This window comes from Calliphora vicina, chromosome 2, assembly GCF_958450345.1.
Source record: "Calliphora vicina chromosome 2, idCalVici1.1, whole genome shotgun sequence".
Classification (NCBI taxonomy): Eukaryota; Metazoa; Arthropoda; class Insecta; order Diptera; family Calliphoridae; genus Calliphora; species Calliphora vicina.
The window spans coordinates 63,296,052-63,316,659 of NC_088781.1; the positions used below are offsets into that span (position 1 = coordinate 63,296,052).

Here is a 20,608-nt window from a genome sequence, read left to right on the forward strand (position 1 = left end):
TAAAAAATATGTAAACAAATTAAGCTAGTTGTGGTTGTTTCTCAGCCATTTGTGGGTCATTTTTTTTTAATAGTAACCGAACCAGGACTATACACTATATGATTGAAAGTTGATTTCAACAGACAGACGATCCTGAATATCAGGCCTGTCACAGAATTCCATTCCGATCGAAAGTGGAATTAATTCCGTATTTTGCTTCTTCATAAAAAGTAAAACGAAAATTTCTTTCGGAATGAAACCACTTTCAGTTTTCAAAGTGGAATTGATATTTGATTGTAATTATTTGATTTTCTAAAATTTTTAATCAATATCTGTACCAAAACCTTAATTTGTTTTAATGTGAAAAACGCTGTCAAATTAAAATCTGAAATACAGAAATATGAAATATTTTTGGAATTAATAAATTACACGGAATCTGAAGAACCTAAAACGAAATCGATCGGAATAAAAACTACGGAATTGAAACCATTCCGAACAAAATGTGTGACAGGCCTGTATATACAGCCCAATTACGAATAAAAATTCAGTTGAAAATGGGAAAGGGAAAAAACTCGGATTTTATTTATCATAATTGGGCTGATATATTTTATGGGATCGCAAATGAAAAATGTGGAATTTACAAACGGAATGTAAAACTTATATAGCATGAATTCCATCAAAGGGTAGTGGACTAATACAAGATTTTCATCTCAGGTCATCCGATTTTGACCATATACGGTAAACAATTTGGAGACCTTAGGACATTGCCGTTGTTAGTCTTTTATATGTCGAAAAACTAGCGATTTTAATCACGATATAAATTTTTGTAGAAATCAAGAAAGTTTACATTTGCTGTAACTTTAAATATTCTTATTTTATCGAATTTTGTTGATTTTTGAAAGATAATTCACCATGCAGACTCATTTGACCACAAGTCATAGCGAGATTTCCAAAAAAAGACTGATGCCAAATTTTGCGTGGATCGAATGGCGTGATAAAAGAATTTCAGGAGCCTTATACTTAAGAAAAATAACAGTTCCGCTTCACGCTTCATGAGCTGATTGTCATTGTCAGCTCTCGCGACGTTTTTAAAAACAATGAATCACATTTTTTGAGTAGCCGCTCTAAAGTCATATTCCACATTAATGATAGTACAACACCTTGTGAGGAACCCCTGATACCCAATCTGGAAATAACGTAGTCTCCTAATGACGTTTTGATAAGCCTATATAAGAGCAAACACTCTATGAAACCAGTATGTGATCGGTCAGTCTCTGATATTAAAAGTCCCTTCAATATCAGTGAACGACATCTGGATCATTGACGATGGTTGCATGGACATCTTCTGGATCAGACTCCAGTAGGATGTCTTCGACCTTTACCACATTTAGTCTACCAAAGGTATCACTCACCAAGCTAAAGTTTTATAGGATCTTGTCAGGGATCCGAAGCAGCTGGATCTTCGGAGGTTGATTTAGCACTATTCAAAGGCGGAAACTCAAGCTTTTCTTCAGAAATAATGGCGCTTGGTTTACCATCATTGAGATACAGTAGAAGACAAAACTGTTCACGATTAGATAAATAACATTTTCCTTTTGTAAAATGTTCTTAATTTATTTATTACAAAAAACAGGAAATAAAGCACTTCAATAACTTTTCAGTTACTTTATAATGTGTAAAGCTATAAATTCACCCCTATCGGCAATAACATGTGAAATTTTGTTTCCATGAAATATTCATTTCCCTCGAAGGGAAAATTGTTATCGGGCATATCACGATGAACTTTACATTCACAATAGTTGATTTTGTTCGTAACAGCTGTTTATTGTTTACAAAATTCCATCTAAAAATTTCACAACAAGGTGAATATTTTCACATGAACAAAGTTGATGAACGAAAAAAGGAAAAGGGAATTTATTTCATGTGAAATATTGATTCGCGATAGGGGTGATTATGTTTTGAAGGAAAACACCCTAGAATATATACATACAAGATTGCGTTTCTTACCAATAGGATAAAAAAAACAAAATAATTTATCAGTCCTACGAAGTTATGGTGGTCGTCCACCGAATTTATCTTCTGCTGGTGCTCGAAGAGCAAGGCGCTTAATCGTTAGAGAGACCCATAGATTCAACGTCAGTGACAAAACAATTCGAAGATGTCTTAAAAATAACCGTCTTAAAGCAAGAACGATTATAAAAAACATTTTTAAGTCAAAGGCAACGTAAGGCTCGATTAAAGTTCGCCAAATCGTACGGAAACTTCACCATTGACAATTGGAAGCAAGATCGCAACATATGCCAAACCATATTGGAGGACTCTTATCTCCCGAGTCTGGATATATTCGGTGTTTAACGTAGTCAACAATAAATATTTATGCAGGACAATGATCCTATGAACACAGTGAATGCCAAAAACATGGTTTGTTGATAACGAAATCAAACTGCTCGAATGGCCTTCCCAGTCCACACATTTAAACCCTATCGAGCACCTTTAGACAATTTTGAAACCGTTTTTTTAGGTTAGCTCGTATTTTCGAGATATACCGTTATTTCAAAAATGGAGGAGGTTGTACAATATATATTCGCATAACTCAAAAAGGGTTTAGCTTATTGAATAAACTAAAAAAACGAAATTCCGCAATAGAATTACCTTTAAGAAAGCCTAAAACTTTTTTTAATCTGCATAGTTGTTTTAGAAATATAAATTTTTTTTGGCAAACAAAAATAATTTTTTAAGAAAATTTCGAATTTTTTGTTTTTTAAAACGGTATAAAAAATTGGAATTAAAAACGGTTTTTTTCAGTTTATTCATTAAACTAAACCGTTTTTGAATTACGCGAATATATGTTATGCAACCTCCTCCATTTTCGAAATAACGGTATATCTCGAAAATACCAGCTAACCTAAAAAAACGGTTGGCCCCCTCTTGACAGAAAAAAAGTGTCAATTTCATGCACAGTGTAATTTTTGACAACTACTAGAGTAGTTTCTATAATAAATTTTCTTTCTTGTTTGGTTTTGAACATTTTTGCAGGTCGATTTTAATAAGTAATAATGATGAAAACAAAGCAAAGAAATACAGCTCAAGTGGGTTGAGAGGAGCCGCTGGAGCTGGAGCCGGTCAAAGATGACGACTTTAAATGCAGATGTAAGGCTTGTGGCAAAATATTTAATTGCGGTTGAACTAGAGTGATCAAATATTCGACATAACAAAAAAACGGTTTTCGAATAATTCGAAAAATCGTAATTTTTAAAAACCGGTTTTCGGTTTTTTCTACCAAAAACCGGTTCGAATAACCGGTTTTTAGCTTTTTTGTCAATTTATGAATTGTGGAATAAATTAAGCTTAAATAATTTTAATAAAAAATCGTTCACTCTTTTAATAATTTAACATAATTTAAATTTATTTGACACAACTTTAATTTTTTCAATATTTTTGACATACAAATTATGTCAAACTGCATTGCAAAAGTCAGCAATGCAATGCAGTGCAAAAAAATATTTTACAAAACGGCAAGATTCTTTAAATTTTCAGTTTGTTGTTGTTTTGAATCCACACATTTGACTAGTGGAAAATATAAGATATATATATTATATATCAACGTGTAGGAAATTCTGTCTTCTTTTCAAAAATATATACAATTTTTAAGAATTTAAAAATTTATAGAAGACTTTTAGCAAAAATATGAGAAAACATGTTAAAATGGTATTAAGGCATATTTGTGTTTATTTTGCGTATAAAATCAAAAGCTGATTTTAATAATTTCAGGCTTGTTTTATTTGGAACTTTGTTTTCTATACACATAGAAAAAATAATTTTTTTATGCCGTTTCCAAAAACAAAAATTTCGAAATTTTTCTAAAAAATATTTTTTTTTTTGCCAAAAAATTGATATGTCTAAAACGACTGCGCAGATTAAAGGAAATTTCAACTTCCTCGATTTTCGAAATAACGGTGTATCTCGAAAACAAGAGCTAACCTAAAAAAACGTTTAGCACCACTGGATTTAGCGTACCCGAATTAGGTTAACTCGCCTGTTGCCCCGCTTGCAGAAAAAAATGTAAAATTAAATGTAATCGCGTAATCTTAAAATAAATAAAAAAATATTCGATTTTATCTAATAATTCGAGACAAAAAACCCGGTTTGTCGAATAACTCGAAAACCGTCCTTTTGTAAAAACCGGTTTAAAAAAACCGGAAAATTGGAAAAAAAACGGTTTTTCGAATAATTCGAAAACCGGTTTGACCACTCTAGGTTGAACACAACCTAACTGTTCAAAATTGAAAAAAGTAGTGTAGGGAAAAAAGGGATTTTTTTTCATAAGTGTAGGGATTTATGAAAAAATCTCCTGGCATCACTGCTCAGAGAACATAATTTAAAATCGTGCAGTCCAAGAATGGCCCCTCTTTTAAATGCAAGATATAGCCAAGCGCATGAAGTTCCCAAAGATACGTCAGACGTCCTCAAAACTCGAACACAATCCAAAATATATTACAAAAACCTTTAAACATGAAGGGGGCTGTTTTGGGGGTGGTGCTATTTTTTTTTCGCAGTTGTATATTCGCGTAACACAAAAACGGTGGTTTATTGAATAAACTGAAAATACCGAAATTCCGTAATGGTATGCAAATAAAATTTAACAGAAATTAGTTTCATGGCATCTTATTTGCTGAAAGTGCCTTGGCAGTCAATGTGTTAATGGCCTGGCGAATTTTAATAACTTAAACATTTTTTGACCAATTTCTGTTTTTTATGTCTCATTAGAACGACAATTACGTTCATATTTCTATACTTTTAAATTAAATTACAAAAGTAATTTTTTAATGCCAAAATTTTTACAAAAACTGAAAAAAAATGCATTTGTCCCCTTGTAAATGCATCTCAAAACTTCAGAGGGCTTGCGGCACGTCTTTACCCCAACCGATTTACCTAAAATTTTTGGTGTCTAACGTTCACCAAACTGGAGGGTGGAATGGCTAAAATCCAACTTTCGTTTATTAAGGGCCACCCTAATGTAGCTCCCATATATAGCAAAGCATATAACTTAAAAAAAGTTAGTACCCAAAAACAATTCCATATACTTAACATAATTTCATGGAGATCTGTTCATAATTTGTTATAGCTCCCATATAAGGACAACTCACGAAAATAAATTATTAAAATTTTAAAAGAAAAAAGTTTTTACTCATTTTGTTAAATAAAACTGCAAATAATATGATGTGTATAATAATTATATTCAAAATTTATTAAGGAAAAAAATTAACGTTTAAAAAAATAATAGATAAAAACTATAAACATGTATGTATTAAATAAAAAATATCAATAATGTTTAAAATGATAAAAAAAACTATATAATAATTATACATTATTTGAATAGATAGAATACGTAATATATATATATATCGCTATAAAGCTTATATAACAAATTTTTTATCAATTCATTATCACTAGCCTTAATATGTAAAATGGTTATAAAAAAGTACATATATTTACAAAAATTAGCTCTAAAGAGTTGTACAAATATGGATTAGTGATATACTATAAATTAAATTAATAAAAAATGAACTTGAAAATGCGTTAAATAATTTAATTAAAATGCATAATTATGAATAAACTGGTATGGCCATTTCATGTGTGACAATCAATTTAATTAAGTTAACAAACAAAAAATTATTCTAAACAATTTAAAACTTTAGCTCCTACTAGGCGGAGGCTTTCGCGCAAAGTTTTAAAGTATTTTCAAGGTACAAACGCTCTGTATTTATGTTCTTCTTTAAAGAAAACACTATGTTCAACTATATTTACAAAAAACATAATGCTTACAATTACATACATTAAAAAAAACTTATTAATACAAAATAATTATAATAAATAACAACGAATTTTGCGACTAGTTTACAAAAACAATGAAAAATAATTAAAATAAAAAAGTTTAACACAACAATTGCATAAAACATAATAATAATAATTATAATAATTGAAACAATACAATTTACTTAAAACTTAACACTCATTAGTTAAATAATAAATAGTTTCGAAATTTAATTTAACCTTCATAAAAATCAAATTCATCTTTTGGACGGTACCATTCCTCCGTAGCATGTTCATAGATGGCATTTTTGACTTGTTCTTCGGCCACTTCTATGGGATGTCTGTAGTCACTGGTGCCACTCTCCGACCGTGGTGATCTTGATGTGGCCCTAAAGTCCAACGGAATATTGTAACATTTGCAGATACAGCATGAGGGGAATCTAAACCAATCAGAGAATATACCACGACATTCGTTGTGGGGATCGTAGGCCAATAGACGGTGCAGACGGTATTGTTGCTCACAGCGACAACCTTCACGGCAGTACATTTGTTTGTGCTCATGCGTACATTTTTCCCAATGCACGTATTGTTCGAAGGGATATAGATTGAGTAGAGCCAAAACTTCGCCTCGTGTATTGTTGGCCCAAAATGGGGCCACAACTTCTTCTTTTACCGGACAGGCGTTACTGAAATTGAAAGAAAATAATTTCTATTAGATTTGATTCATTTTGTTTATATCTATCAAGCTTGTCAAACACTATTTTCGGAATGGATTCGATTTTGTAGTAACTATTCAGATCGAATAGATTGCCAACGTTTTGTATATCAAAACGAAAATGTTAGTGCTGGTTCACACACGTCAAGTTTACTTGCGCAAATCTTGAGTTTGTAGATGAGAGAGGAAATTGGAATGATTTTTCTCTTTTTATTTCTCTCTCGTCTATAATCTCAAGACTTGCTCAAGTAATGTTGCTCATATATGATAGTTATATTTCATTTTCTGTAGTGATTCCAAACGGGCTTTAATCCAAGCATTCCGGTTATTAAAAATGTAAATCTTTGGATTCCTAATTTCGAGATTATTGTTTCATATTAAAAAACACCCAATTTAAAAGAGCTTCGAATTAATTAATTCAATTTGAGCTTAATTCACTAAAGACTTAATTCGGAATAATAAAATGACAGCTATTCATAAATTCATTTCCAACATATAATTCTTTAGCATCATTCAAAGGCTTTTATTTAAATAGAATTCATTCATCATAACAGAATTCTATCAACCTTTGAATGTTTAAATTTTTGTAAATTAAAATCTAATATAAATTGAATTACAATATTTGTTCTTCATTAAGTTTTGTTTTAGATTTACTTAAGCTCTTTTGTAATAGATTTGAATTGAAGAAGAATTTAATAATTCAATACATGTTTAAAGCTGAATGATTCAGTAAGGAATTAATTCTGTAGGGAATGAATTCTCAATGGAATGAACTCAATGCATTTGAAGTGCAAAGGAATTAAGTCTATGCATTAATTCATAATGATTATTTTGATTTCGAAAATGGAATTAATTCATTCGAACTTTTGAAATTTAACGGTTATAAGTGATATCAAAAAAGTTATTTTATAACAGTTGTTTTGTGACTTTAAAAATAAAAATCCATCTAAAACAGTTACTTTTCAACGTAAAAATAAAAGTTCGCATGAAACTCTTAAAAAAAGAGTTTTAAATAACCGTCATAAAAAAACTCCTTTGTAGACTTTTATTTTTTCCGTCATAAAGTAAAAGTTATTTTAGCAGTTTTATTTTTCCAGTCAAAAAAGTCATTTTATGTACATTGACACCTAAGCTTGCCGCTGGTTAGATTATTACGGTACCGTGAAATAGCTTCTAAATGAAATAACTCCCAATGAAATAATTCCCACCAAAAATGAAATAATTCCCAAACTTGAAAAATAAAATAACTACCAAAGAGTAAAATGAAATTACTCCGAATAATCGGCGGTTTCATAATTTTAAAAATATTAGTCCCAATGAAATAAATCCCAATAGAAATGAAATAATTCCCAATCCGAAGCAACCTGACAAAGGCCGACGATGTAAAAATAATATTTTCTGAGCGAAGCCGGTTTTTGATACACCCCAGAGGAGAAAACCTTTGCGCCCGTCCAAAGGCCGGCAATGCAAAAAACTTTTCTGAGCGAAGCCAGTTTTTGATACACCCCAGAGGATAAAACATTGGAGCCCGGCCGAAGCCCGGCAATGCAAAAAATTTTCTGAGTGAAGCCAGTTTTTGATATTTATGGGTTCTGCTTTTGCAAAGTAGAACTAAGTTGTATGAAAAATTTGTTGGGTGTTATTTAATTTTTTCGTGGGGAGTTATTTGATTTGGGAGTTATTTCACGGTACCGATTATTACAATTTGTAAAGCACCTTGCATTGCAATTTAATAAATTTTCATTAAAATAAAAACAAGTGGGATTTTAATTTGCTATTGTTTCATTCCAATTATTAAAATTGTTGTTGTTGTGTTTTTTTCTTAAACAAATAATTTACTACACAAATTATATCAGATAGACTCCATAAAGAAAAATACTGAAAAAAGTAGAAAATAATCGAAAAGAGTTTTATTTTCTGAAGGAAAAAATAAAACTCCTCAAATGACTTTTATTTTATGACGGAAAAAATAAAACTCAAATGAGTTTTTTTATGACGGCTATTTAAAACTCTTTTTTTAAGAGTTTCATGCGAACATTTATTTTTACGTTGAAAAATAACTGTCAACTGTGGAGTTGAGATAATTTTTTTTAATATCACCATAGATTCTGAAAGAGCACGTCAATACTAATCTATTGGTATATAACAGTATAGGTCTCTTCTAACATATTGATTTTTTGATTTCAAATTTTCTGGTGGACGGCAGAAAAAAAATAGCCAATGTTTTACCACTAATAGTGGTAAAACATTGTCGGTTATTTTGCTGTATTAAATAAGAATGTCAAATTATTTTGAGTCTTGTGAACATTAAAATCGACTCAATTCAGAGTTTGTCACAAAATACTAATTAAGCATGTCATTCATGTTTTGCCTGCCCCAATCTGCTTGGCTTGACCTATAGTTGTATGAATACGAATAGCAAATGTTCCCATCATCTGCAAAATAATTGATAACGATGAAAGTAATTCTTAAGCAATCGGTAGACAAAATGGAACCAACTGATTATACCCTATTAATTATAATAATAGTCTCGTTAAAACATTATAAAATACTTACACTCCTCTTGCATTCACCGGTGGAGCAGCTGGTTCTTGTTTCATACTATCCTGAAATAGTTGACTATCCTTTAGCACTGGCTTATTAGAGGCTAAACCTGCTGCAGTTACAGAGGATGTGGCACTTGCTACTGGTTTTCGTATTTTTTCACCCAACAAAAGTTCTGGATTCGATTTAAACGGTTGTACAGATGGCGTTAAAGATTGCGAGCCTGGTGGTGGGGTGGTGGGAATCGCATAACGATTGTTATGTGAAGTAGTGTAGCGATTATAGTTTTTGTTTAGATGACTCTTAAACGGTGATGTTTTGGTGGTGGTAAGAGGAGTTGTCGAGGATGAGGTGTCTGCCGTCTTATTTTCGTTGTTATTGGATGAGGCTAAAGTTGTGGTTGTTATCCTAGATGGAGTGGCTAGTGTTGGATTTGGTTTCAATCGTAATTTAGCTGAAATTGTAGAATCGATTTTGTGCAAATGTTGAGATGGTCTCTGACGTTGAGAAGAGGGTATAAAGGGTTTTCTTTGTTTGGCGGGTGATCTCTCAGCTACAGTTTCGGGTTTTATTGTGGTTGTAGGCTTGGATGTTGTTGATGTACTGATAGAAGCGGAAGTAGTGCTATCAATTTTTTGTGCTGTTGTGGTTGTTGTTAAAATTACTGTAGAATCGGTTGTTATGTTAGTTAAACCCAATTGTGGTGAATCCACGATTTCAATATTATCACCTGAAGTTTTGTCGGCTGATGCAGTTTCATTGGGAGTTTCATAAACACTATTGAATTCAATATTAACATCTTCGTCTTCTTCATCCTCCACAGTTGTGTCGCCATCTTCAAGTTGTTTTTCCAACTCAGTTTTTGTAGTTAATTCAAGATCTTCATCAATTTCAAGTAATTTTGATTTGAAATTATTTTCCAATTTTTTATTTAACTCAATGGTATTGCTGTTATTGTTATTGCCATTGGGAGCAGTAATTTTTGTTTCTGCCTCCGTGTTGGTAGTCTTTTCCATTTCACTGTTATTCGTGGTTGTCTCCAATTTTTCTGTTGTGCTTAACGGCGACTTTGTGGTTGTTGTGGTTGTAGTAGTTGTCACTGGCCTAAAGTGCGGTTCACGCAACACATCATTCGATTTGAAATTATCAAAATCTTCTCGATTGTGCATTAACTTAGAAGCTCTGCGATTGTAACCATCTCGAGAATATCTGTCTGTAGCCAACTCAATATCTTCCACCTCGATTTCATTATTGATGATTTCATCTCGTAATACTGATATATGGCGAACATCACCATACATTCGTTTCATTAAACCCTGATTTTCGTGGACGAATCGTCGTACAGCGTGCCAGGGATAAGCTGCTCCTGGTAGGTTACAATAGGCTTGTGTTGTAAGATCACAGGGTATGGCGGCTAACATTTGAGCACGTCCTCTTCTGGATTGTTTTGCATTTGGGCTACAAGATGTTGCCGAATCGAAACCAAACGAAGAGGTCTCTTCGATCGTGTGAGCAAAAAGGAGAAGAAATATTAAATTGCCCTGAAAATTAATCAAACAGAGAAATATGGATTTTAAAAAATTATAAAGTTAATGATAAGAAAAATTTAATATTTATTTGTATTATTGAGTATTTTTTTAGGATAACTGATGTGTTTTTGAAGATTATTGGTACAAATCTGACTAAGGTATAACATTCTTCTTATATGAATGCTCTCTCTCTATGCTAAATATTCCATCCATATTATAATTTAAACTTAATAATACAATTTAAACTAAACCACAATTAAAATGTATTTTTTTTATTTAAAGGAACAACAACCTCTTTTGACCAAAAAATTTTACCAAATAATTGCATGACGATCGGTTCATAATTGGCCATAGCTGCCATACAAATTCCATTTCCGAAAATCACTCAAGAAAAGAAATTATTGAAATTTTAAAAGTAAAATGATTAGCTCATATACTGAGTGTAGAGTATTACACAGTGCAACACGAAAAAATATAACCATATACGGTTATAAAAGACCAAAAAAAGACCCGTGTCTCCCAGTTTTGCCTAAAGTCATGCACTTTTTTTGGGGGCCTCGGTGTCATTTTTGCAAAAAAAAAGTGATCATTTTCTCAGACTCATATCTTGCAAACAGTTCTGAATTTTGATTTACTCTCTGAGGCAAAGTTGAAGTCCTTGACACAAAGAACAAATTGTGAACAAATAAAATTAAAAAACTTCATCTTCAAGATCAAAATCGCAAAACACTTTACAAAAATCGATTTTTTTACCTTTTTCCCCTGTTCAGGTCCGTAGATAGCAAACCGTTCAAAATTCAAGGAAATAATCAACTACAAAAATGTACCTAAGATTTCAATAAATAATTCTCTAGAACATATGAACTTTCTAGGAATGATTCTTAACACCGTTTAGGTAGGTCAATATAAGTTAGTAAGAAACTAGACTAAACTAAAGGAATTAAGTATTTTGGGCCATAAACTATTAAATTATTATAAACTAAAGCATACTTTTAGGCAGCTCTAAACAAATTATTTCTTAATTTATTTGAAGATGAAGTTTTTTTGATTTTATATGTTCACAATTTTTGTTTTTTATGTCAAGGGCTACAACTTTGCTTCAGAGGGTAAATCAAAATTCCAAATTATTTGCAAGATATCGTCCCCTCAATAAAGCAATAGTGTATAAGCATATACACCATTATTATTATATTACTTTTGTTCTACATGTCTACTAACACAAAAATTGGGAATTGAGCATAAAACAAAATTTACTAAAATTTTGTATTCCCTCAATTATTTCGAAATGGCAAAAAAATTATACACTTTTGTTTTATTAAGGGGACGATATGAGCCTGAGAAAATGTTCACTTTTTTGCAAAAATTACATGACTTTGGTCAAAACTTGGAGACATGGGTATTATTTTTTTTTTGTCTTTTATCACGTACTGGTGTCCGTATATGGTTATATTTCCATGACTTAAGAAATTACACACAGTGTTATTCTATACTTTCTTACTTGTTTTCAATTGGAAATATTTGTAAAAAATTGTTTATTTAATTAAATTACTCCATACCTTATCTTAAATATCAAAATTCATCATTAGCTCTCAACCAATCTATCCCACTTTCAGTGAAACATTTTGACAACAATCTGACTATTCGTATTATCTAACAGCTTTAGGAAAACTTATTTTAAACATAATATGTAATCTCTTTTTTTATAATCTCATTAAAGTTTCCATCAAACATCGCAGATAGTTACATGTAAAATACCAACAAAATATTATTAATTTCAACATTCAGTTTGATATTTAAAGACACAAATTGGGTAATACTCGTAACCACTTACATTCATATGCCGGTACACTTACATTCATATGCCGGTACCGATTCACAACGCAACAATAAAAATACAAACAACATTAAACATAAGTAGACTTTATATTCATAGATACGATAGTAGCAGATAGTAGATAAATGTAATTCAACCGGTTTATAAAATGCATTTAATATTATTTTTTTTATTTTACAAATTTTGTAATAGTTAAATTATAATCGTAATAAATTTACAAATATAAATGCAAGTAACATTTGTGCATATGTATGTACATTTTACCGACTCACAGAAAAATTAGATTTTGTTATATGCTTCAAAATAAACCATGGTTTGTTTTCTGATGTCTCCCAAAATATTTTGAGTCTAGTGGTAACCGTTTTTAAAAGTTTTTTTTATTGTATTTTCTCCCAAAACAACTCTTACAATATTCGGTATCATTTGAAGGGAATTTCATCATGCTATAATTTTGTCGCACTCCGATTATTTATTAGGACAAACATTTTGATGACCATATCGATCATATTTCAAATATCAGATTGACTATCCAATAACATGCAAACTAGTACGAATATTGAAAAAAAGAACAAACCATTTCTTAAATCTCTAAAATTCCTAATTTCCACAATAAGGACTTTTAGATATTTAAGGTGAAAATTTTGTGTCTTGAACATATAGCTAACATCAGATCGGGAAGTAGGTTTCCAGAAATTCAAATTAAATTCTAACTACACCATTTCCAATTGTATTTCAGAAAATTCCAATTAAATTTCAGAATTTTCCAATTGTATATCAGAAATTTCCATTTGTATTTCAGAAGTTTAAATTTATTTTAAAAAGTTTCTAATTGTTTTTCACAATTCACCAATTGTATTTCAAAAATTTCTTTTTATTTATTATTTCAATAAACTAGCCTATTGGCCATAATCGATCATAAATTTCGACTTAATATTTGTATTTCAGAAATTTACATTAGTATTGCTATTAGAATTTTCTGAAATACAATTAGAAATGTCTGAAATTTAATTGGAAATTTCTGAAATATAATTAGACATTTGGGAGGATCTATGTGAAAGCGGACAGCAGTCGGATTTATCATCTCTGATATTAATTAAATTTACCACATACATAATATATCCAATATATTCCTCATATCTGTGACTTTTTCAATGGAAATTCATTCCGATGTAAAAATATAGCGATTTGAAAATTGAAAAATATGTTAAAATTGTCTAAAAGTATATACACATAATTGCCCATAACCATGAAACTGCTCAAGATTTTATGTGTCCTCATACCATGTTCGATTTTAATTTTTAACACCGCGATCTTTGATACTCCGAAAATTGACCTATAACCTTTTGGATTTAACAATTTTATTCAAACCATTTTATTAACAATATCTTTACCTTTAAAATGGAATCAAAAATTATGTTGGACTTTGAGTAGTTTCATAGTTATGAGCAATTATGTGTATATACATTTAGACAGTTTTAGCATATTTTTCAATTTTCAAATCGCGATAATTTTGAACTGGAATTGATTTCCGATGAAAAAGTCATTGATTTGAGGAACCCTTTGGAACCGTAATATGTGTGGTAAATTTCATTAAAATCGAAGGTGACAAATCCGAAAATAGCAGTTTTCTGTCCGTTTTGATATGTATTCTCCCATTTCTAAAATACATTAAGAAACTTCTGAAATACAATTGGAAATGGTGTAGAATGAATTTTGAAAAACGGAAAAAATTGTTTTGGTGAAATTATATGGGGTTTTTACAACATTTTAATTTAAACACAGAAAAAACTATTTCTTAAACCGTTTCAATTCAAATATTTGTCACATATTGAACTGGTTTCAATTATTTCATAATTAAATCAAGTATTCATTTGCTCAAAAACAAAATTTCTTGATATTTTCTATTGAATTTTGAGTTTTGAATTTGATTATTTTGACAATTGAATATACAATTTTCGTTATTGGTTGAATTTCAAATACAAAAATTATTGAGTAGATAATTTTCGTAATTGAAAACACATTTTTGTTATTTTTTGTGTTTCAATTACGAAAATTATAAATTCAATAATTTCAGGTCGCAATACTGTAAAGAACTTAAAAGCAAAAGAACAAGCGAAAAAATTGAGCTCAAACTTTATACAAAAAAATACACTTGTTGTGCGATGGATGATGAAACTTATGTACTGGCAAACTTTTCACAACTTCCGGATCTAGATTTTTATGTGGACAAGGTAATGTTCAAGAATAGTACCGGATAAAAAAAATTCCCCAAGAAGTTTCACGTGCGGCAAGCCATTTGCAGTTTTAGTAAAAGCAGACACGGAGTGTTTATGCAAAATTATATTGTTTAATGAATTGGTACAATCACCCCTATCGTGAAAAACATGTGAAATTTATGTTCCCATGAAATATTCATTTCCCTCGAAGGGAAAATTGCTATCGTGATATTCCCCTAAACTTTTCATTCACAATAGTTGATTTTGTTCGTAGCAGCTGTTTATTGTTTACAAAATTCCATCTAAAAATTTCACAACATGGGGAATTTTTTCACGTGAACAAAGTTGATGAACGAGAAATGGGAAAAGGGAACATATTTCATGTGAAATGTTGATTCGCGATAGGGGTGAATATTTTAATAAATTTACGTATTTTTGAGAATTTTTATATTGAACGGTTTAAGTTTTATTTAACTTAATACAAGAATAATTTTGTTTGGCTCACTCTTTACAAAGGTATCAAAATTATGTTTTTATTTTTCCCCAGATATAGTAGAATTTTTAAAATTTACCATACTCCTAGTAGTAGTACTACTACTATCTATTTCCTGGAAAGGAATACTGCAATCTAAATATCATGTCTATACAATTTTGGCTAGGCGATTATAATTCAGTTAGTCAATTTTTTATGTCTAGATTGTAGATTTGTATTGCATTTGAAAGAAAAATTATGAGTTTTTTATTCTTCAATTTATTAAAAAGTTTTCAAAGCACGTTATAAATAATTGTATACATACATATGTGAGGTAATACTGTTGGTCTTAAATATTGATAAATATTTTAAAAGTTTGAAACTTAAATCTACATACATACATTTGTATAGTTTTATATTAATGAACATTTTTATTGTTTAAAATTAATCAAAAATTGTGCAATTATAGCATAAACATTTTATAACCTTTTTAATGGCTTACATTCCATAGTATTTACAGCTAACTGACAGGCAAACGGAAATTTTATTAGGCTTAGTTATAAACATTATCGGCTAATAACTTGGCCATATGATTGTTTATTGTTGTTTTTTTTTTGTATAAACCCAATATAGTTTTGAAATGAAATGGAAAGTTTTCCATTTTATCATTTCCTCTGTAAAGGGTTTAATTCATTGGATTCTCATTTTTTTAATACACTTGGATAAAAGTGAAAGAAAGACAGACGGACAGCCAGACAGACAGACAGAAAAAAAGCTGAAATAATAATTATAATGAAAAATTGTTTTTAGTTTGCCATACAACTTTTACTTTGTCTTGTAGGTTGTTGATTGTATGTATATTTTATATATTTTTGTGCATCTACATATTGAAATTTTTCTTTGGTCGGTATTATTTTTTTTCTTCAGTTTTGGTTGAACTGTTTTTATGGTTTTGCTTGACCAGACTGTCAACGTTGATTGAATTTGTGCGTGTGTTTTCGGTTTTATTTTCGCCACCATATAGTTTAAAAACTAAATTTTCTTTCGATGGCAAAAAAAAAAAAAAATTAAAATAAATTGAAATAAAAAACGTTTTTACTTTCTTTTCTCTATGTGTGTGTATATAAAATATTTATTTTTTTTAATATATTTTAGTTGATTGAATTTGCATTTCACCTGATAGTGACATGATTTATTGCAGTTGATGTTTAATGGGGGAAAAAATTGATTGAAAAATGCAACCAATTTATTTTGAAAGATAATTGTTTGGATTTCAGCGGAGCTCAAGTCTTTCGTTTATTTTTGTCGGTGGTTTATTGAAAGTGAAATTATTGTATACAAAATTTATTGAACATAGTTCTAAATCAAAGATATTAAACTATTTTACAACGATTTAATTGATTTTATTTTCAGATACATTTTTTTTTGTAGTAATTTTTTTTAATTACTTAAAACGTACGTTTTTTATAAGATCTTAATTATTTTGTTTCTGACTATAAAGAGAAAAGTCATAAAAATTAAATTTTTTTCTCAAAATAATAAAAACGCGTGAATATGTAAGAAATCAGAAGATTAAAGCAACAAACTTTGCTTTAGCAAAATCTTAGTGCTAAAACGAAAGAGTTGAGAAACAAACATTATTTATATATGTATGTTTTTGCTGTCTGTCAGTAAATCTGCAAATAACACTAGTTTACGGTTTAAGGTTTTTGTTCATGATGTGCAACATATAAGGATTTGTTAATTTAGCTCGTCTAATTTCGGGAAAAATATTGAAAAAATCCAGGACGTCATACTTTTGAGATATTTATAAAGAAAGGAAATACTAAAAATAACATTAAAATTGGAACAGAAAATAAATATTAACAGTGCTATTTCTGTTTTTGCAAATATTTGCATTTGTCTCCCTCACAACACTCTGCTATCATATGATGGTCTCAAAAACCCTTTATAATTCCGTTAAAATCCTTCACAGTGGTGTCGATCGGTAGAAAAGTGGTAATAAATCTGTCTCTTTTAAACTACTGGCCTGATTGCAAAATGATGTAGAATCAAATCGTTCAGGACGACATAAGCTTTCAGAAAATGAAATTTGTGACCTTTTCTGTTAGAACAGAAGGTGTGATACAGGGCGTTAAAGTTTAATACCTTTCGTATATGGTCAGATATTAAATGAATTTTCTTTATAAAGCAAATCGGATGAATAATATAAGTTCTATAAGTTATATATAATTTTTAAATTTCAATTTCCACCTAGACTTTATTTAGTTTTTTCGCAAATATCTTTCGCAATAGTTGTCAAAAATTCTTTCTAAAAACATTAGTTTATATCTAATAAATTCCAAACCAAGACGTATTTTTTTAAATCCTTAGTCGTATCGTGAAAAATAATCAAATTTAAAATTTTTAAATGAGTCTGTTGTCAAAAACATAAGTCAAAATATCTGTTAGATCTTTTTTCTTCCTAATCCAGGATTTCTTTGAATACTCATGTCTTCCTTGTAATGTTTAATGACTTTTGAAAACGATGGGTCTTCAAATATTTTGCTATTTTTTTGTAAGTCCATATTGGATTTTTTTGAAAAGTTTTAATTAGTTTTTCACGTACTTTTTTTTCGGTGACCAATAATAAAAAATAATTTGTTGGATAAGGATAAGTTTTGGCTTGGAATAGTGTGTATAAGTTTTTTTTTACTCACTCTTTCTATACGAAATAGAGTATCCAAAACCGAAACCGAAAACCGCTCAACCTGTTTTTTCAATTTTGTAAACTTTACCGGTTTCGGTTTTTTTAACTTTTCGGTTTTTTGACAAACCGGTTTTTGTAAGACGGTATTTTATAAAGCTCATTCAAACATATTTATGAAAAATGTTGATACCATTTTTAAAAATATTGATTTATTTTATAGAAAATTATAGCATTTGACAATATTTCGATATAAAATAATTGCATAAAGATAGAATTCAAAAATTTCCGAAGATTTAGTACACAATTCTTAACACATTCCCTATTAGCATCCACAAATAAAAATAAATTTAAGGAGACCTTTTTCATATTAAATAAAAATTTAATATAAACCGGTTAACCAGTTTTTTGAAGACAAAAACCGAAACCGCTTAACTCGTTTTTTTAAAAGGCAATAATCAAAATCGTTTTTTTCAAAAACACACTTTTTCGGTTAAACCGGAAACGGTTTTTCAAATTTGCCGGTTTTTTGGACACTCTAATACGAAAGTCACGTCATTTCATTTTATGATAATTGGTCCATAATTAGTCATTGCTCCCATATAAGGCCCACTTCCGAAAATCACTTTAAGAGCATAAATGTCTTAAAAATGTTGGCAGCCAAATAAAATAAAAATGTTGGTATCTAAATAAAATAAAATTTAATATAAATAAGTTCCATATATACAAAAATTACAGAATTCACGTCGTCTAGTTTTATGAGGATCGGCCCATAATTAGTCATAGCTCCCATATAATTCCCACTTATGGAAATCACGTTAACATGTACAAATATTTTAATATCGAAATAAAATTTACCTCATATAAGTTTCATTAATTTTTAATTATTTTTATTATTACAGTATTTAGTCTTTTTTTTAAACTGGTGTAATTAGAGAAGCCTAAAGCCATCGACTTTATAAACATTTTAAAGGTCATCTGTGTTTTAATTTCAATATTTTAAAAACAAAAGTGACTCATAATCCAATTTAGTTAGTAGCTTAGTATTTAAATAAATAAATAATTTGTGTTTAATATTTTCACCCATTACATAAAATCTTTTAATGCCTTTTTCCCAATAACTTCTCTGTAACTTTGTATTTAACTAAAATACAAAATTTCATAATCGACCTAGATTTCAAAAAACGCACCAAAACTAACACCAATTTCTGTGTGTATGGGTCTGTGTAAAAAAAGCCCCACAACAAATTTAAAAAAAAAAACTGCAAAACAGCTAAAGCCGAATAAGAGAAAGAAAGAAAAAAAGAAATGTCTGTGACAACTTAATGCCAATTAAATTAACAAATAAAAAAGCAGTTAGTGGCACCACAACAAATGGACAGAGAAAAAAGTGTACAACTTCTAACATAAATAGTGTTGAAAATCAAATAAACATGATAATGATGATGGTGACGGTGATGAAGAAGTCTTTTTTTCTATTTTTTTTTTGTAAATAAAACACTTGCACGCATACTAAAACTGAGAGAGAAAAAAAAAACAAAAAGAAGATACACAAATAGATAAAGATGAGCCATAAACTGCTTTCAAATGAGTATTAGTTTTAGTCGTAGACAAACTAACTCTAATAACATTGTATTAAGTCAAATCTCATCATTATAAACATTTGTCAAATGTTTTGAACAATAAATACTATACAACTAACTACTTGTTCATCATAGATATTTAATATGTCTAAGTAAGTGGTGAGTGTTTAAAGTAGCTTTGGTGACAAGTCCTCGATTTGCTGTTTCTTCATTTTGAAAAAAGTTGCTAAATATTTGCTTTTAGAAACTTGTGGATTAACCAAAATATGTCGAAATTTTTCGTAAATAAAGTGCATGTTTGTGGTATAATTGAAAAATAGTAAAAAATTATACTTATAGGTTTTGCAATAACTTAAGCAGCACATAATGAGAAAAAATCAATATTTCCCAATTTTCTCCAATCTTCCTTTATTGTAGTAATAACACATGTATGTGTCAAATAGAAAATTGTTTAAAAATAATGACTAAGTTCAAAGTTATATACATTCGAATTTAAAAAATTTTAAAAAGGCGATTTTTCTTTTAAAGTTATCGCAAAAAATTTCTAAGAGGATGATGTATAAGGAATTTATACTTTTTGAAAAGCTAGCTTTTCATCAAATATTTTAAAGGTTCATTCAAAAAAACGCCTATTTTTTATGTAAAATTCAACTTTAGGGTAAAGATTCTCAAATCGCATATTCGATATCAAAATATAGAACCGATTTAAGATGGCCTAACATGTTTTTAATTATTTTGTAGAAGGTTCTGATATCCCCAACCCAATTTTTGGGATTTTTTAACACTTTTTTGGGAATTGTGGGATTGCTGATAATACATTTCAAAATTTGTTTTTATTTTTCCATTTTAAATAGATAATTCTGCATAACTACATAATTTCACTAAAAACTATTCATAAATAAAAATTTAATTTCAATTTGAAAAAATTGTATCTAAGCAAAAATTCAATAAAAACCATTTTTTGTCATATTTTTCAAAAAAGTATTCCATGAATTTTTTAATTGTCAAAAGTTATATACATTTTTAAAGTAGACAAAATCCTCTATCTATTGATATATAATAAGGGTCCTCATGTAAACGCTTAAAAGCCTCGCAAACTGTGCAATCTGTGCATTTTTACACTCTCGCAAATGAAATGTCAAAAAATGTATGGAAATTCGTTTGCACAACTCCGTTAAGTTTGCGCGACAAGAATAAGAAATAAAAATCAAATAAAATATAAAAATTTTGTGCATG

General features: G+C 29.5%; 1 protein-coding gene across 1 annotated transcript; it reads right to left on the minus strand.

Moving 5' to 3' along the window:
• Window positions 1-6,020: 6,020 nt before the first annotated feature.
• On the minus strand, window positions 6,021-10,587 carry spz4 (Spaetzle domain-containing protein 4). Its single transcript, XM_065501578.1, has 2 exons — window positions 9,065-10,587; window positions 6,021-6,479 (listed from the first exon to the last, which is right to left on the minus strand). Exons 1-2 carry the CDS (start codon window positions 10,471-10,473, stop codon window positions 6,029-6,031), a joined length of 1,860 nt encoding a protein of 619 aa, XP_065357650.1. The 5' UTR covers window positions 10,474-10,587; the 3' UTR covers window positions 6,021-6,028.
• Window positions 10,588-20,608: the final 10,021 nt, after the last annotated feature.